The sequence below is a fragment of the Balaenoptera acutorostrata genome, chromosome 1 (assembly GCF_949987535.1).
Source record: "Balaenoptera acutorostrata chromosome 1, mBalAcu1.1, whole genome shotgun sequence".
Classification (NCBI taxonomy): domain Eukaryota; kingdom Metazoa; phylum Chordata; class Mammalia; order Artiodactyla; family Balaenopteridae; genus Balaenoptera; species Balaenoptera acutorostrata.
In genome coordinates, this window is record NC_080064.1 from 91,570,063 (window position 1) to 91,588,065 (window position 18,003).

Here is an 18,003-nt window from a genome sequence, read left to right on the forward strand (position 1 = left end):
TCTGGCTTGCAGAGTTTCTGCTGAGAAATCAGCTGTTAACCTTATGGGAGTTCCCTTGTATGTTATTTGTCGTTTTTCCCTTGCTGCTTTCAGTAATTTTTCTTTGTCTTTAATTTTTGCCACTTTGATTACTATGTGTCTCGGCGTGTTTCTCCTTGGGTTTATTCTGTATGGGACTCTCTGCGCTTCCTGGACTTGGGTGGCTATTTCCTTTCCCATGTTAGGGAAGTTTTCGACTATAATCTCTTCAAATATTTTCTCTGGTCCTTTCTCTCTCTCTTCTCCTTCTGGGACCCCTATAATGCGAATGTTGTTGCGTTTAATGTTGTCCCAGAGGTCTCTTAGGCTGTCTTCATTTCTTTTCATTCTTTTTTCTTTAGTCTGTTCTGCAGCAGTGAATTCCACCATTCTGTCTTCCAGGTCACTTATCCGTTCTTCTGCCTCAGTTATTCTGCTATTGATTCCTTCTAGTGTAGTTTTCATTTCAGTTATTGTATTGGTCATCTCTGTTTGTTTGTTCTTTAATTCTTCTAGGTCTTTGTTAATCATTTCTTGCATCTTCTCAATCTTTGCCTCCATTCTTATTCCGAGGTCCTGGATCATCTTCACTATCATTATTCTGAATTCTTTTTCTGGAAGGTTGCCTATCTCCACTTCATTTAGTTGTTTTTCTGGGGTTTTTTCTTGTTCCTTCATCTGGTACATAGCCCTCTGCCTTTTCATCTTCTCTGTCTTTCTGTAACTGTGGTTTTTGGACCACAGGCTGCAGGATTGTAGTTTTTCTTGCTTCTGTTCTTCAATGCCTTTTCTCATCAATCTGCATACCACAGCTTGGTTGAGCTTCCAAAACTCCACGCCTCAAGTCATTTTGCTTAAATTCCTTCCGAGAACCCAACTAACTTCCAGATGGTACGCACATACCTTGCATATAAAATCTTAATGATCTGGACACACTCACTTATTCTTCCAGTTCCATGCTACTGCATCTCCATCCTTGTATCTCATTACCCCTTAATTCTTTCCTCACTCAGTGCTCTAGCCATACTGGACTCAGACTTCACAGACTACCCACCATGTTCCTCCTCCTGTTTCTGAGCTTTTATAAATCCTGTTCTGAGGAATAAGTAGGATATAATTAATGTGCAATCTCTTCCTGAAAGCATTCCCTATCTCCCAAAGCTGGGTTAGAAATACTCACCTCTATGATAGTGCTTTTCACACTTGGTTTTTAATTATTTGCCTACACTTGACTTTTTTACAAAACTAGAAGAGAACAGGTATACACACACACACACGCACACACGGACTATATAAAATATCATTTAAACGTGAAACACAATCATGTGAAACATATAAAAGCAACTTCCTCTGAAGTCCATGGGGCTCTCTGGTCTTGAAATGAAAATTTGTGAGGGCCTAATATGTCTTTCCTATTGTGTTCTGTTGATCTCTTAAACACCTCCATTCATTCATTGATTAGTCTATCCCAGGTCTTTAATCCTTTCTCCTTCATGCCTCCAGCGTCTACTTAAATTATTGTTCTAAGGTCACCCAATGCTTTGACTGTTTAGTCTCTAATTAATTCCTCCTTTAAACTTCTTCACGTACTCCCATGACCAGTAAGTAGGATAAAGCAGCAATGCACAGTGTTGGAAAGCCAGACTGGTTTGAATCCCACCTCTGGCACTTAGCATCTGTGTGATTCGGGCACACTACTTTACTGTTTTGTGCCTCAATTTCCACATCTGTATAATGAGAATAATAAAAAATATCTACCTATTAGAGTTTTTGTGAGAACTAAGTTGGTATTTGTAACAATGCCTTAGAACAGTGGCTGGGAAAACTATGCTTATGGTTTAAGACCTCCTGCTGTCTATTTTTGTATGGTACACAAAATAAGAATGTTTCTACATTTTTGCACGGTTGAAAAAAAATTAAAAGAAGCATAATATTTTATGACACATGAAAATTACATGAAATTTAAATTTCAGTCTCCACAAATAAGGTTTATATTGCAAATACAGCTACAGCCATTCATTTATATATTGTCCATAGCTGCTTTTGCACTACAAGGACAGAGCTCTGTAGCTGACAGAGACCATGTGGCCCACAAAGGCTAAAATATCTACCATGTGGTTCTTTTAAGCTGAGTCTTGAATGATAGATTCATCAATGAAGAGGAAGGTGATAGAAATATCAAATATGACAGCACAGATACAAGACAGTACAGAGTTCAAGAAAATGGAACTAGTCATGTCCTGACAAGACATCAATACGGAATAAATTTAGATGTTCAAAGTCTCCCTGGGGGCATCATGGCTGCTGAGGACTTCTTGAGAAAAATCACATCTCCGCCATGAACACTCACAGCCACAAACTCCAAGTGAGATATCTACACTAACTCCTATGTGCTCCCTCAACCCCAAATTTTATGGTCCAGCTGAAATAAACTTCTTTCAGTTTCTAAAATTTACTGTATTCCCTTTGTTGGAGATTTTTTTCAATCCTTCATCAATTGACTAAGGATAGTTGACTGTTTTTTTCAACCCTAACTGTCAGTAGAATCTCCTGGCAAGCTTTTAAAACATATAGATGTCTGGGTTGGCATGGGGCCCAGGCATTCACATGTTTTAAACATTTCCCAGATGAGCCTAATGGGTAGCTGGGGTTGAAACCTGGTGAACTCAGACCTAATCAATCTTTTGATATCAACCTAGCCATGACTTTCTTCAGGAAATCATTTCTTATCCCTCCCAGGCTGGGTTATGTGACCCTTTCATATGATCCCAAGTGCCCCATATACCCCCTTGGTTAACTCCATGCTCTATTTTGTTTGTTTGCTTAATTATCTCATTTTCACTCTAGGCTGTGTGCTCTCAGCCACGGTGTATGTCTAAATTATGGTCTTGATTTCCCTGTTACATACTTATGCCACTAATTTCTTTCTCTCTCTCTCTTTTTGCTAAGCTTGTAATATATTGGTTAATGCCTGCCTCCCCTGATAGATTGTAAACCCTCTGACAGCAAACATCAGCACTATTGACGTTCACTGCAGTATTCATAAATAACATAGCGGCTGACACACAATAAAAAATCAAGAGAAATATGTTTAATGAATGAATGAATAAGTGAGTAAATGGGCAGCCACATACTGCCTCAGAGTTGAAGCTTCTTTCTTATTAGTCTCAGAAAAAAAGGGTTGAAAGTGACCTTTACAAACATCACCCTGAAGACCTTGACAAGTCTGGTTGTTTCCATTTCATTCAGGTATGGCAAGAACACAGGTCTGAAGTGACCTTCCTAAAAAGTATGCTAGATGTTTTCCCCACTACTAGGGAGTCACTTATCCTCACCTTGTACCTCACATCACAGGTCATACATGAAGCATATCATTATAGACAGAAATAAAAACAAAATAAAGCACAGAGTTATAAATCATCTCCCACCCAGTTATGAAATGCTTTGCTGCTCTAGATAAGTATCAAATAACCAGGAGTGCTACTGTGTTTATGTAGTAGTGGGATGCAGGTCTGGCAAAAGAAAAAATGAGAGAGAAGTGACTGTTATAATTTAACTACTATCAACACCCTGCTATATTTCAAAATCATAAGAGCCCTTAATAAAGAATCTAAAATGTAGGATATGACAAGTGTATAAAAAACAATTAACAACTCAGTTTCTGCAGTTGGAACAGCACAACTTCTAACCCAAGTTTGGTATTTATTATTTGTATAACTTTGGGTAAGCTACTTACTCCTCTAAGAGTTAGTTTCTTCAACTTAACCAAATTTTGAGAATTAAATGAGATAAGGCATTTTAATCTCTGAGGATAGTGTCTAAGCACTCAATAAAAATAATACCTGAAAGCACTATTTCATCAAAATTTTAACCTTTCTGAACATCTCTAACAGTCCCAGTGAGTGCCACCAGTGTTTTCCCAGAGCTATAATTCACTAGATTCCTGTTATCCATTTCCTCTGACTACCTTGGGAAATCTCTTTACAGTCGAGTAGAAGACTGAACAGTTTTCTATCTCTAAAGGTCCATTAGATATCATCCATGAAGATTATGCAATGCTTAGCAATCTCTCCAGCATGATTTTATGTTATTCTAGGGACATACAACCCCAGGAGGCTTCCTGGAACTTCGACAGCTTAAGCTATCATGTTCACTGTTCCATTACCACCCTGTAGCATAACTTGACATTAATACACTGATATCATTGCAACTTTTTCCTTTTCAATAATTTTTTCTTTGCATCTCATAGACATTGATATAACTATAGATTAACCCTGACATGTTATTTATTAAAAGGTTTTTTTAAAAACTAATATTTTATTGTCTTTCCTCTGATACTATTCCTTCATTTATTTCAAACCCACATATGCCACATACAAATCTTGTATTATAAACTAACATGAAGTATTAGAAAATAAAACATATCGACCTAAATTCTCCCATATTTAAAAAGGTGTGAAAGCTCATCTTTAAATGCTTATATGGCACAAATAATGTCGATATAAATCACCTAAGTGTCCTAAGTCTCTACATAACTATTTTTGGCTTAAATTACCAAACTTTTTTGTCTGTATTTTGCGATCTAACCATTGTAGTCAAAACAAGTGCAAAAGGGGAGAAATGAACTGCTTGACTACATCAGTAAATTGTAAGTATATAAGATTATAGATGTATAGTTTACATTAAATATTCCTGGGTATGGGAAGGTTTTAGACTACATTTTCCCCAAGGGGTTCTATAATAAACTTAAATGTTTTGCCATTTTAAACCTATGTTTAGAGTATATATTTCCCTACAGAAAAAAAAAAGAATAAAATAAATATAAGCATCTCAAGGCTCAGGTTTTTGAGAAGCAGTCTCTTATGCTTCTTGGAAAAAATGAGTATTTGATATTCAAACAAAGAAAAACATCAAATTGAGAAAGCCATGGATGAAGATGATATAAAACAGGAGCCTAGAGTTTTAGGAATTTTACAGTTAATTTTACCAATCCAAATACCTACAAACCTATTGGTACTACCATTTTAGAAAATAAAAACCAATGATCAAATGTAAATGTACTTCCTTACAGCTCCGTGAAAATACCAGTTGTTGTTTTTTTTTTAAATCAGTTACACAGTGAAATTCAAAATTGGAAAGATCAGGGAAAAAAATACATAGTAAAATACTCTGAAGTGTAACTAATGGAAAAACATGACTCCCATCAAAATCAATTGTATTCACGTCCAAATGTTCATGATTTATTCTAATTCTGACCTATCTAGTGGTTAAAAGAAATCCATAAAACACAGAATCCCAGATTTAATGTTGATTAGGAATAATAAATGAATTTGCTTTGAATAGCAACATGTGTTTACATTTTCTTGATAATATCTAATCTGTAATTGCTGTCTAGGTCTTCAGTTGGGAACATCTCCCCTCTACTTTCTAGGTAACTACAAGTCTTGCCTCATTGTTCTGTTAAACCAGTAAAATAAAGTGCAAACCCCCATTACCATTTCTAGACAACTATAACCTCTTAAGACAACTGGATCAATGTGTATGGTGTCTATCAAATAAGTAAAGTGCTTTACTGTCTTATTGACTATATCTAAATAGGTAAAATGAAATGAAAAGCCATGGGAATTATTTGGGTAAATATGGCTTAGAAGCTGCCCAAACAATTTAAGGCAATATTTGTACTCCAAAATTATCTAATTCTACATTTTATATTAAGCCTTAAAATAAAATCTCAACATTTAATTTAAATGTCATTACTTTTTATAAATGACAAATATTTGAGTTGTACCAAGGAGAAAAATAAATCAGTGAATGAGTATAGGGAGGGTTAAGGAGATATGGATTTTAATATGAAATAAGAAAGACACGAAAAGCCTCAATAAGAAGATGATGCTTGAGTAAATTCTAGAAAGGCATAAGCTGTTCCTCTATCCTGATATTTTTACAGAATGGCATTGTAAGCAGTTCTTTGTACAGTAAGTACAAAGAACCTGAGATAGGAGTTGACCCAAGACATTGGTGGAAATGCAAGGAGACAAATATATCTCCTGCAAAGGAAATAAAAGGGGTATAAGAGATGAGGTCAGAGAAGTAAGAGTGAGGGCATGTTGAAGGCAGCTTGTATAGGTCCTGTGGGATCTTCAACAAGCTTGGATTTTGTTCCAAATGAGATGGAAAACCATTGGCAGTTAAGGGGAGGGGAAGAACATCAACCAACTAATTTTTCAGAAGACTGTGGTTGTTGTGTTGAGAACAGACTCTAGGGGCACTGGAGTGGAATCAGAGAGCAGAGAAACAACTGCAGTCTTCTAGAGGTAAAATTTTGTTGATATTGTTTTCTTGGACTGAGAGATGAAGAACTTTGTGAGATTATGGATATATTCTGGAGACAGAGCAGATCAGAGTGGAGTATGAGAGAAAATGAGCCAAAGATGACTCTAAGTTTTTTAGCTCAAACATCATGACTGATTGTGTTGCCATTAACTGAGACGGGGAAGACTGAGAGGAATGGATTTCCGGAGGAGAGTTCCGCAATCCAGTTATGGGCATGCTAATTTTGAGATGACTTAATAATGACATTGGAAGTAGCTGAATAAGCAGCTGAGTGAGTCTATGAGTCTGAAGTTCAGGGGCAAGGTCTGGGATAAAAATAAAACTTTGGGAGTTGACAGCCTATCAATATTATTTTAAACTATAACTAACTCAATTAATGATATGTTTTTTAAACACCATTTGATATAACTTTCCCTGAAAGAAATCATTATGACTTAAAAATGCTTATAATAAATATTTTATTCTCTCATATAATCAAAATAGAGACCTTGGTCCAACATATTAATCTTCAGAAACAAAAATCACTATTTACACTTTATGTTCTAAAACATGCTATAATTTGTTTAATAACAAAAAAAATCACATTTTAAGGTTTAAAAATGTTAGGCAACTTTGTCTCATAATAGACTTTATAAATGTGTACATGTTTGCTTAACATACTCCTTTATAAAATAAGAAGATTATTCATTCATATATTTTTCAACTTTATAATGGCCATAACTCCTTATCAAGTGTGACTTAACTGTACTAATTATCATTGAGAACCCCAGGTGACTTTACAGTGGGTTGGCTATTCCAGAAAAAGCTGCGTGGCTCTCTACTTCCCTGGTTATTTGTCAGAGGATCTAATAGTTGCAACCAATTGGAACCACTTAGTAAGTATAGATATCAAAGTATGCACTGACCATGCCACCTTAGCAGCCTCCCTGTACTTTTAAATTAGTACATGAATCTATTCTATCCAGAAAACTATACCCATATGGTCTTGTGTTACGTGGCCCCTGCCCACATCCCCAACTCCAGCACTCTCCTAGTAACACACATACTCCATGAGAATGGAGGCTGGCAAACCATCTTTGTAGTCCTGGCATCTAACATAGTGACCGCACATAGAAGAGAGTCATTTAATTTTCTTAGTTATTAAACAACCTCAATCCTGAACTTTCTCATATCATCAAAAGCATATATGAACTGAAAGTCGAAAGCAGAAACAGTATCACAACTTTGAGAACGGCGAGGGAAGAACAAACACCAGTTGAGAGTGTGCTATTTGAAAAGTATGGCATTTCTGATTTATAAGTGGTCACAGCTATTAAAATACGTTTATTATAAAACTAAAATTATATTTTCATTACAACGACTTGACTTTAATGTGGAGAAGAGCAATATTTATTGGCATTTAGTTTATCACATGCTATGGAGAGGAGGATTTTTTTAAAAAGCATTATCAGTGTCATAATCAGTTGATCTACTTAAATCTGTTTTTTGCAGAGCCACTTCTGTCTGGCAATAAGGTATGTATCAAATGATTTCCACATAGCAGATAACCTTTCACTTGACTTCCAGTACCCTGTTAAACAAGCTAGGCACATCCTCATCTTTGTATACATTTATTTCCTATTACAGAAGGTTCATGAACCCTTGGTTGTGCATCAAAATTATATGTAGAGCCTTATGAAGCAGCTGTGCTTGGATTCTGCACAAAATCTACTCAATTAATATCTATAGGGATGTAACTGAAAATGATTGTGATATCAAGCCAGGACTGAGTATCCCTGTCTTCTTGACTTTAGTGAAAATGTCTTGCTTATGAGTTCGTTAATTCATTCAATGAATATTTACTGGCCATCTATTATGCTCTAGGTATGGTGCTAGACCTAGATGCCAGAAATCCTTACATAGATGAAAAAGATGCAGTCCCTGCTTTCATTTTAGCATCGAAAATATTCTATGATGAGTATTCAAGTTGGAGTTAGTACAGTGTGCTTTTGGATGTTATACAAGGTCAATTATCCTAGTCTTCATGGTTAAGGAGAGCTATTCCTAGAGGAGATAATATCTAAATTCTGTGTAAAAAAGCAATGCTAAGCAGATTGAGAGAGTGTTCAGGGTGAAGATCATAGCTTGCTTGGAGGCAAAACAGAGTGCTACTTTCAGGAAATCACAATAGTATCAGCAAAAATCTGTTCAATATACTTCTGTAGACACTGGCAATAACTGATCTACATAACCCTATATCCCATCTCAGATCATCAATTAGGTTATTGAAGAGCAATTCATTAGAGCTGCAATCAACACCTTTACCTCTTTCAACAAAAATTTTCCAAATGTTTACTATGTGATAAGTTCTGATCTATTTGCTTAAGACACACTAAATAAAGCAGATAAAGACATCCATCCTAATGATTTTAGTGGAACTAAAACATACAATGGATAGGAATAGAATATTAAAAACATATAATTTTCATCAAAAACAATTCTACACCTACAGACTATTAACCTTATTAAGCACTTGAAATTTTACATACTCCTTGCTTAAAGATGGTACTTCCTAATATAATAATTACATGTGTAATATGCAAACTGCTCTCTAAAAGAACTAGTTTAGTAAAATAATCATAAAGCAATAAATATAGATAGGCTACTCTTCCTAATAGTCATTAAGCAAAATCAGACAATCCTTAATAGGATGCAAAACTGAAATAAAGGTTTCAAAAATGAATATATGAGAGGAAATTTCCCAATTATTACTTTTACAAATTGAAATCATGTAGACAAATGAAATGATGATTTATGTTGCTGTCAAAGCAAAAACACAACTTCATATGGTATTTTTCTCGATCAGATTCCTATGTTAAAGTAAACTACAGTTTTAGAGGTAATATGGTCAATCAAGAGCTTCAAATATTTAAAGATATCTTTGGAGAGAATGTGCAAAACTATTTTCCAGATGAAGAAAGCCAGAAAGAAGTCGCAACTCATTCACTTTCAGAGAATGAGTAAAAAACAGGGGGGAGGCGAGATCTAATTACTGCTAACAACATGACATGAGGAGGTCACTTCACACCACTCCAAGTTAACTAGATTTTAACCTTGTTCCAGTCTGCTGAGCAAAGTCAGAAGATAATTAGTAATCTAAATAGTGACTATATCATATCCTGTGCATTCTGGCATGTTGGTAGACACCAGGGGAAGAAATAAAACTAAATCACAGTCATTACCCTCCAGCAACTCCTAGAGAAAGGCTAACATATAAATGAGAAATTTTTAAAATAATTATAATGTGTGTGTGCATGTTTGTTTGTTTGTTTGCAAACCATGTATCTTTCAGTTACATTCTCCCAGTTGATTACATTCCAAACAGCTTTTAGATAATCAGATCTGACACTTTTACACTGAAGGTAGTAAGCATACTACCATACCAATCTCCCAAAGTGGAAAAGACCTGTTGTTCCTTGTAATGGATCCTGATTAGAACAGGCAGCAATTTGTAAGTGTCCTTGTAATTTAATGAAACCAGGCCAACCTCAATCTGAACCTTGAATGCCAAGAGATACAGCTGTCAACTTCTCCTTCAATCAGTCAAAGGAAATAAAGTAACATTTACTAGCTTCCATCCACTCCCCTTTGGGTTCTCCACCATCATTAGGGCTTAAGTTTGTCCCTAAAATGGGAAGGGTGACAGGTCCTCCAACACTGAACTTTAGTGCAAGCTGAAGAGCTACCTGAATTATAACATCATCTTTAATGAGAGTCTCTTTATATTTTTCCTTGGTGGCATTCAAGTTATTCACACAATTTACATGATATTCACTGTGGTGCAGCTGCATGATTTGTGCATTAATGTTAGGCCCCAGGGCACCATAATCATAAGCAAAGTCACGAAGGCTGTGTAAAAGCATTAAGAATACACAGTAAACATGGGCAAGTGATCAAAAGCAAGGTCCTGGAGCATGATTGCCTGGGTTCAGATCCCAGGTCTATCACATAGTAGTTGTATGGTCTTAAGCAAGATAATTAACTTCTCTGTTTTTCAATTTCCTTATGGGTAAAATGGAGATTTTAGTATTAGCTTACTTCCAGGACAATTGTCAGAATGAAATGATATTTTATACAAAAAAGTGCTTACAACAGGACCTGGTACATAATGGGCATGCATTCAGTGTGAGAGCTTGTTATTATATCTGCCTGGAGTACGAAGCTTGAGCTAAATCTTTAAGTATGAGAAGGCATCTGCGAGATGGATGAGAAGGAAACATACATTCCAGGCAAAAAGAATAGTGTGTTCAAACATAGGGGAGAATATGGGCAAGAGGTTCAACATGCCTGAAGTGCAGGGTGAATGGGAGTGGGGTGGCAGCAGGTGGGAAAAGGCTGATCCTGAGCCTGGACGTAGAGAAGGGCCACATCCTGAAGGGCACTCTACACCACGCTAGGCCATTTGGACAATAATTTTTGTCTTCAAAACCAGTGAAGTATTTTGAAGATTCATCAGCATTCAAAGAGTGACAGCAAGTAGTAGGTTGTCCTCCACAGTTAGTCTAAAAAGAGAATTAAGGGCAAACACCACTCTAATATTTATGGCTCTTTCTCAGCAGAGCTATCCAAGATCACAAAGTAGGAAAGTGCGCTAGAGCTTCTCATTAGTTTTGTCAGGAATTGCAGCTACTGCTCTTTCTGGCAGGCATCCTTTCGGGAAGTTGTTTGTGAAAATCTGAGTGAGGAAGGAAAACCAACCACCTCATACCATCTAAGGTTCGCTCGTTTAAGCCCGGATGTGAGTTTACCAGTCAGACAGAGGAAGGAAGCTTCCACTGACACCCTATGCGCTCAAGTTCTATGAATAGGGACCTTCATTTGCCTGTACAGTACAGGGCCATTCAAGAGCAATTAAATTTGGTTAAAATAAGAAAGAAATGCTTTTTAAGGAAAAAAAAGAAGGTTTGAGGGAATTGCAAAAGTTGATTGTGCTAAAGCACTTTTACACAGGTTTGTTTTAGTTCTCAATTGTCAAGTCGTATTTAAGCTGGTCTCTTACTCTGAAATATGATAACCTTTCTTTTCTCTGAGTTCTTTCTCCTAAATTAATAGCACTGTCTCTAATTCCATGCGCAGCAAGCAAAGAGTTTATTTTACCAGATAACAGTAGGTCTGGTGATCAGCCAATGTCTAAAGAACCACTAGCCAAGTCAGTAGTAAGCCAAAGACTGCAACTGATAGATACTACTCACTAAATCACTTTAAAATTGACTTTCATCTTCTCTACCAGATAGTATTATTCATGTTGAGTTCTGACACTACTGAAAGTAGAAAAAAAACAAAACAAAACCCAAGATTATCTATAAAAATAAAATCATATTAGGGTTTTGAAAGGAGAAATAAATATATTAGATGTATTAGAATATAGAAGACAGTTAAATGAAAAACAAAACCCCTTAGTTTCTGAATTAAATTGCAAAGAAATGAGTAGAAAAAGTCCAAATTTAGGAAATTTGTTATAGTATACTTTTAGTATACCTGAAAACTGAATTTAAAATGGACTCTTCAGTGAGACAACTTAGGGAGCGCTGCAACTTTTTATAGCACCTGTGCATACCTCTCTTTCTTCTTTGCTAAGGAACAAAACTTCAACGGACAAAAGAAAGTTTGGTTTCCTCTCACCACACCCAGCTCAGGTCATATTTCCCCACTATTAAATGAAGGAAGTGGAGTAGTAAAAGCAGAAACGCAAATCAGCCCTCAGCTCCCACTCTGCAATTGCCCTGAATTCCTAATGATCACAGACCAACTGCACTTAATTATTTCTCCAAAGGTAAATGGGAAAGAAAAGTGTATTTAGGATACAATATGATTCTGGCTTTCAAATACTTAAATATCATCACTAAAAATTATATAAAATGATAGGACTGGCTCAATATTTATAAAACCCTATATTTATATAAATTGTTAGAGTTAGCCATGAGTATAAATATTAACTTCCATAGTTTCTTCTTCAGGACCCTAAGGACATATAATGCATTTCCCAAAAGAGAGGAAAAAACTTCATTTGGTTGAAATACTAGCTCTACCGTAGTGGTTGCCAGCACAACATATCATGGTAGCCCATTAAGAGGGAGTACTTCCCTACAAATTAACTGTCCATTTACTCCTGAAGTAAAAGGTACTTATGTGATTTCAGACACTTTGACAATCTAAAAGAAAAACTTGAATTAGAATTTGCACTACTAAGTGTTCTCTTATTTTTTTTCAAAGTTGACCACTTGTTTGGAAAAAATTATCTATTAAACAAATAACCCATATCAAGTAAAAATCAATTTATTATCTGACTTATTAATAAAAGCCAGACAATTATATATAATATATATCACCCAATCAATCTAAAATTAACATGGAAAGCATAGAAATTTGACACTACTTGCCTTATTTGAAATAAATATGTAATTTTCTTAGCTTCTTGAAAATTCGAAGCTGTACTGGGTCCTCCATTAGTAACTTTAAAGAGGATAAAAAACTATGTTCTTAATCCAGCAAGATATGTATACAAAAAATATTTTACAAACTGTTGTGCTTTCTACTTTGATACAGATAATCTTATAGAATCACATAATTAGGTATATTAACAATACAAATTACCTCTCTCTAAACTTGGGACTTTGAGGAATTTTTAAATGCTTTCTATAATTTCCTGTTTTTCTTTAAATCAGTCATTTTCACTTAATCTATCTTCTCACTAATTTAAACTCCAGCATGTACATTTAAGTAATATTTGGTCATTCCATATTCTATAAATACATATACGTTAAGTAATAATTGTTTATTCCGTTGTCTCAGACTGATGTTATTTAAAGATATTTTTATCACTCTTGCAAATCTTCACCTTACTCATTAGAAAAACCTTGACTATTATAAGAATATTTTTTTTGAGAAAGAGGACTCAGCTAATAAATTTTCTGTGCCTTAGTTTCCTCGTTAATAAAGTGAGAAGGTAGTATAAAGATGCAATTTTTATAAGAATTTCCGTCTCAAGCATTCTCTTTAAAAAATCTAAACACCTTTTCTTCCTTTGAAAAATTTCAGCTTTTTATTACACACTCTCACCCAAGCTTGATTCAAGTCCATTCATTATCATTAATAGGTAGTGCTTCTATAAATTAACCAGAGTGAAGAGAAATTTGTCTCAGAAAAGAAGCAAAATTTTAGAAAAGAAAGGCGACTACTTAGGTTTTTTGTAAGAAATCCTATCCACAAATCTGAAAAGAGGCTCATATTTGCCTTGCTATATTTTAGTGATAACTTGAATAATGTGCTCCTTCAATTTTAGTCACAAATTGAGGCAAACACAGAAGCTAAAAATTAATTAAATAAATCATAAGCAATCATCTTATCTAGGTATATACATTTGTTTTGCAACTTCATAACTTTATTTAAAACTCTGAGAGTACCTCTTAGAGAGTGATTTTTATAAAGTCGATTCTAGTTAAGTATTAATTATAAAGTGAATTGTCACATTAAGATATTGATAAACTTAATTTCAAAACTAATAGACAATTTTGTGAAAGTGTCTATAATTAACTGAATATATATGTGCCACTTAAACTAAGGTTACCTGTATAAAAGATTCAGGAAGATGCTTCTCATAAGATACCTATTTTTCTTTATTGTTTATTACAGACTTTGTCCATTTTGATTTAAAAAACAAATAGAAAGGCAATATTAATAATCATAGAAGACATTGCATTTGTCATCAGAAGCATATCTGACCTTTTAACTGATTTCTGATTGAGTAACCACAGGGACAAACTTGATCTCTTTGCAAAGTTGGATTAGCACATACTCTGGAAGCCAGCACCATTTCACCTGCTGATCCCAGGCACTCAAAACACTCCAGCAGGACTCCCTACCAATTGCTGACAAGCTTTGAAAGTTCTTCATAAAATTAATCAACTTTTTGCAAGGCACAGTACTGGCTCAACCACCAAAGGTTGAATACCATCTTAATTAGTGGAAAATGATTCAATTAGATATTTTTTTTCCTTCGTACTCAATTTAGCCTAACTCCTTGAAAAATCGCTTAAAACCATCTATCTTAAAACTGTCTATCTTAACACAGTCACAGGCTATAGTCACTATAAATTCCAGGTAAATCTCAGGTTCTACCTATAATAAGTAATGAATTAATTGAAAATGAAATTCATAAATTCATGAGATAAAACATTTATATTAACCATAAGCAAATATATGAATCATGAAATTGAAGTTAATGCAAATGAATATATTATAAAAAATAATGCTTACTCTTTTATGCTAAATCATAATAAATACTAAAATTTTAAATAAGTAAGTTAAAGATTACCAAGTTACAGAGTTTGGATTTGCAAAGTAAAATAATATAACTGTGTTTGTTCATAAATTTTCTTTTAATTCATTCACTCCAAGAACTTTTCTCTGTAAGATTAGATGCTTCAGGATCCTAACTACACATTTTTAGAGTACAATTTTTTATGACTCAGAACTTTTTAAGGCTTTAGTGTTTTTAATCCAACAAATACAAATTTTAGATGAAAATAGGCTGTTTTAAATTATTTTTTGGTTTAGCAACCAAATCACACCAGTGCGCCTTAGTGAAATCAATAAATTATAGTATAATGCAAGTACATAATACCTTATTTAGGAACTTATTCATTGTTACATCAATTGCAAATCTGAAGGCTACTATGAGAGCTAGACATTGAGTTTATTTTCCCCTTGTGAGACGATTCAGGCTAGTGTTTCCTTTTTAAGCACTAATATATAATATACTATTTCCTTTTTGAAGTTCATTAAGGGCCGAAGAATGACTACAAGAATAGGTTTAAAATGTGTAGCTTCCCACTAAGCAATAAGCACCTAGTAACTTGGTGAAACAAATACCAAATCTTACAATATGAAGATCCAAATAACCATATAACTTTCAAGACATTTCATCAAAAATGACAAACAGAAACAACATATTATCCTTAAAGTTTGCTATTTCTCACATTAGATGGCTTTATAATAATAGAGAAGGTTCTTTTTCCACCATTTATTTGATGTGGTACTGAGATGTTTGTTTAAAAGGGTTTTAGGTATGCAGCTACATTTAAATGAAAAAATTATGCATCACACGTGTAGAAATTTGATCTTTCTGATCTCCTTAGAGCTTTAAGGAAGTCCCAGTGTGAAAATGAAACATCTTCAGTGAAATAACCCCTGAATGCCTATGATAACGTCTCTTGAGTTTATAGTGCATCTGTCTTCATTGAAGAAAGTTTAGTTTCCACATTAAAAAAAAAAAAAAGCTGCCACTATGATAGTTTTTCCTATGTTTGAACAAAAGAAATAGCTGAAAAAGCTCAGAAAGAAACAGCATATCTGTTCTTCCTTAATCGAGTGTCCTTTTTCAGCATCACTGTATATACTTAGAAGGATTTTAAGAGGCCTGATTTACTAACACAGTTGCTTGAATTCCAAATAATAAATAAAACCAGTAGAGGGCAGACCTGCTGACAGAACTGACCAATCCAGCTGGTGACCAGGTACCAAAGGTAAAATACAAATTTTTGATGGATTCCACTTTCAAGACTCTACTATTTATCTTTTAAAATGTAGAAATGAATGAATCCACGTAATTAGCATAACTTACTTCAAAATTCAAATATAGTCCTAATGAGGCTCTGACTGTATTCTCCAGGAAAAGTCACAGAGGAATAATCCACCACTGCCCGCTACTCAGGAAGGTGAACATCACAAAGTGTGGGGAAGAAATACAGACCTGGTTTCGCAGAGTTCGGCCTCCGGGAGCGCTAACTCCCATTAGGGAGAACTCAGATCTTGACACCCACAGGGTCAGACTCAGGTTTCCGCTAAAGCCTGCGCATTTGGGGTTGACAGTTTCTTTCTCCCTCAGCCAATCATCGCCACCCTCCTTCTTAACCCCCCACTTCTCTGTGCACTCCTGACAAAGCTTGCTTTTTTACTCTAAGCTGTTTGGGCTCCCTTAACTCCAAAGGAGTCCTCCCGCCAGCCGTGTCTACAGCACCTAACGGACCGCTCCAGCCAGATGCCTTTGCGGGAAAGGGCGGGGGAAGGGGAGGGAGGAGGCGGTGGGGGGCGGGGGGGGAGGAGTGAAGTCGCTCTCCCTCCTTGGGTACTGACAGGGCTGCAGTCTCCCGAGCAGGTCTGGTCATTGAATATTTGGTGGTGCCACGTAGGAACTTTTCCTTACCTCTCTCCTCCCATCCCACCCCACGCCCCCTCCCCTTCCCTCCAATCCCTAGTCCTCCACCCCCACCCCATTTGCTTGGCGAGTTTCATCATTCTCCAAGAGAACTGCACGTCCAACCTGCAAGAAGAAGTTGGGGGTGGGAGGGGTCACAGGAGGAGGAAGGGGCTGAATTCCCGGGAAAAATGTTCTTCCCATCTTTATCCATTTCTTATAATCTCGCACTTTTTCCTCTTAACATCTCCTCAAAATGCCACACACACACACACACACACACACACAGTGCTCTCAGTCTTCAAGATTCAGGCCCCCTGCTTTCTCTCATATCCCTAAAACAGCTTGAGAACTTCATCAAGGTTCATTTTATACACTTTCCCTATATTTTCTCCTCAGCTCACCTTTAAAAAAGCATCTCCATTAGTTAGAATCTGAAGAAACCAGAAGATGTGTTCAAAGGGCAGTGTAAGGACTGTTCCTCAAACAAAAGCTTTGTACAACTGCCCTTGTGTTCAAGGTAATACTTTTCCTCTTTTCAAAGCCCCTGGAAAGTGGTGAAGGGCATTTCAGCAGGCTCTGTGCCTGACAGATCTTTTTTTCCTGCTACCTCTTCTCCCATTACTGTCCCGCCTACATCCATCTCTCTCTCCAGTCTTCACTTCCAACCTGATGGCAGCTACAATCTGGATTTAAGAGAATTGTTTCTTTTGGGGGGGGGGGGTGTTGGAAGAAGGAAGGGGGGAGGGGCACAGAATGAGAAAGACAGCAATCTCCCACCTCCCCAAAACCATTTTTTCTTACCTCCTCTGACCTCTCTAGCCTGGAAGAGGAAAGTCAGTGCGAGAGTTGTTATGGTGAAATCCCAGAGCCACCGTTTCGTTTTCCACCTAGAGGACCACCGCTCCATCTCCGAGCCCCGCACTCACAACTGTGAACTCAACCCACGAAAACGCGACTGCAGACCAACTCCCTTCCAAGGTATCGTCGGGGGTGTTTGCTACACAGCCATTGGAGAGGGAGAGGGGGAAAAAGTCAAAGGGCTTTTTCTTTAAATTTGATGGTTTGCTTCCTTCCTGTCTCTCGCCCCCTCCTCTCCCTCTCGGTCGGCCCCGCTGGTCGGGACCCTCCGATCCGTCCTCTGCGGGGCCCTGCCTTCAGACTGAAGGCAGATGAGGGGCTTCAACCAAAAATCTGTGAGGACTGCGTGCCCCTAAAGGCTTCATGCCGTCTGTGGGCCGGACGAGAGGCTCTGGGCAGCCCCCTCCTCCGCCCACTCCCCTCCCGCGCCCCCCTTACCCAGGGCGAAACTGACAAGCCCGCTGAAGGTCAGACCCAATCACACGCCTCGCGGGCAGCCCCGAGCCCGCCCCCCTCTCCTTTGCCCAAGAATCAGGTCTCCCTGCAAGCCCAGCCCA

The 18,003-nt window shown here is 36.7% G+C and overlaps 1 protein-coding gene and 1 pseudogene across 1 annotated transcript in view; both read right to left on the bottom strand.

Annotated features, from left to right (window-relative positions):
* Positions 1 to 17,780, bottom strand: part of COL11A1 (collagen type XI alpha 1 chain) — a 214,494-nt gene extending 196,714 nt beyond the window's left edge. The window contains exon 1 of the mRNA XM_007169509.2: positions 17,390 to 17,780. Within this exon, the coding sequence (XP_007169571.1) occupies positions 17,390 to 17,495 (106 nt within the window). The 5' untranslated portion in view covers positions 17,496 to 17,780. The remainder of the gene's footprint in view (positions 1 to 17,389) is intronic.
* On the bottom strand, positions 9,660 to 10,244 carry LOC103003242 (superoxide dismutase [Mn], mitochondrial-like; annotated as a pseudogene).
* Positions 17,781 to 18,003: the final 223 nt, after the last annotated feature.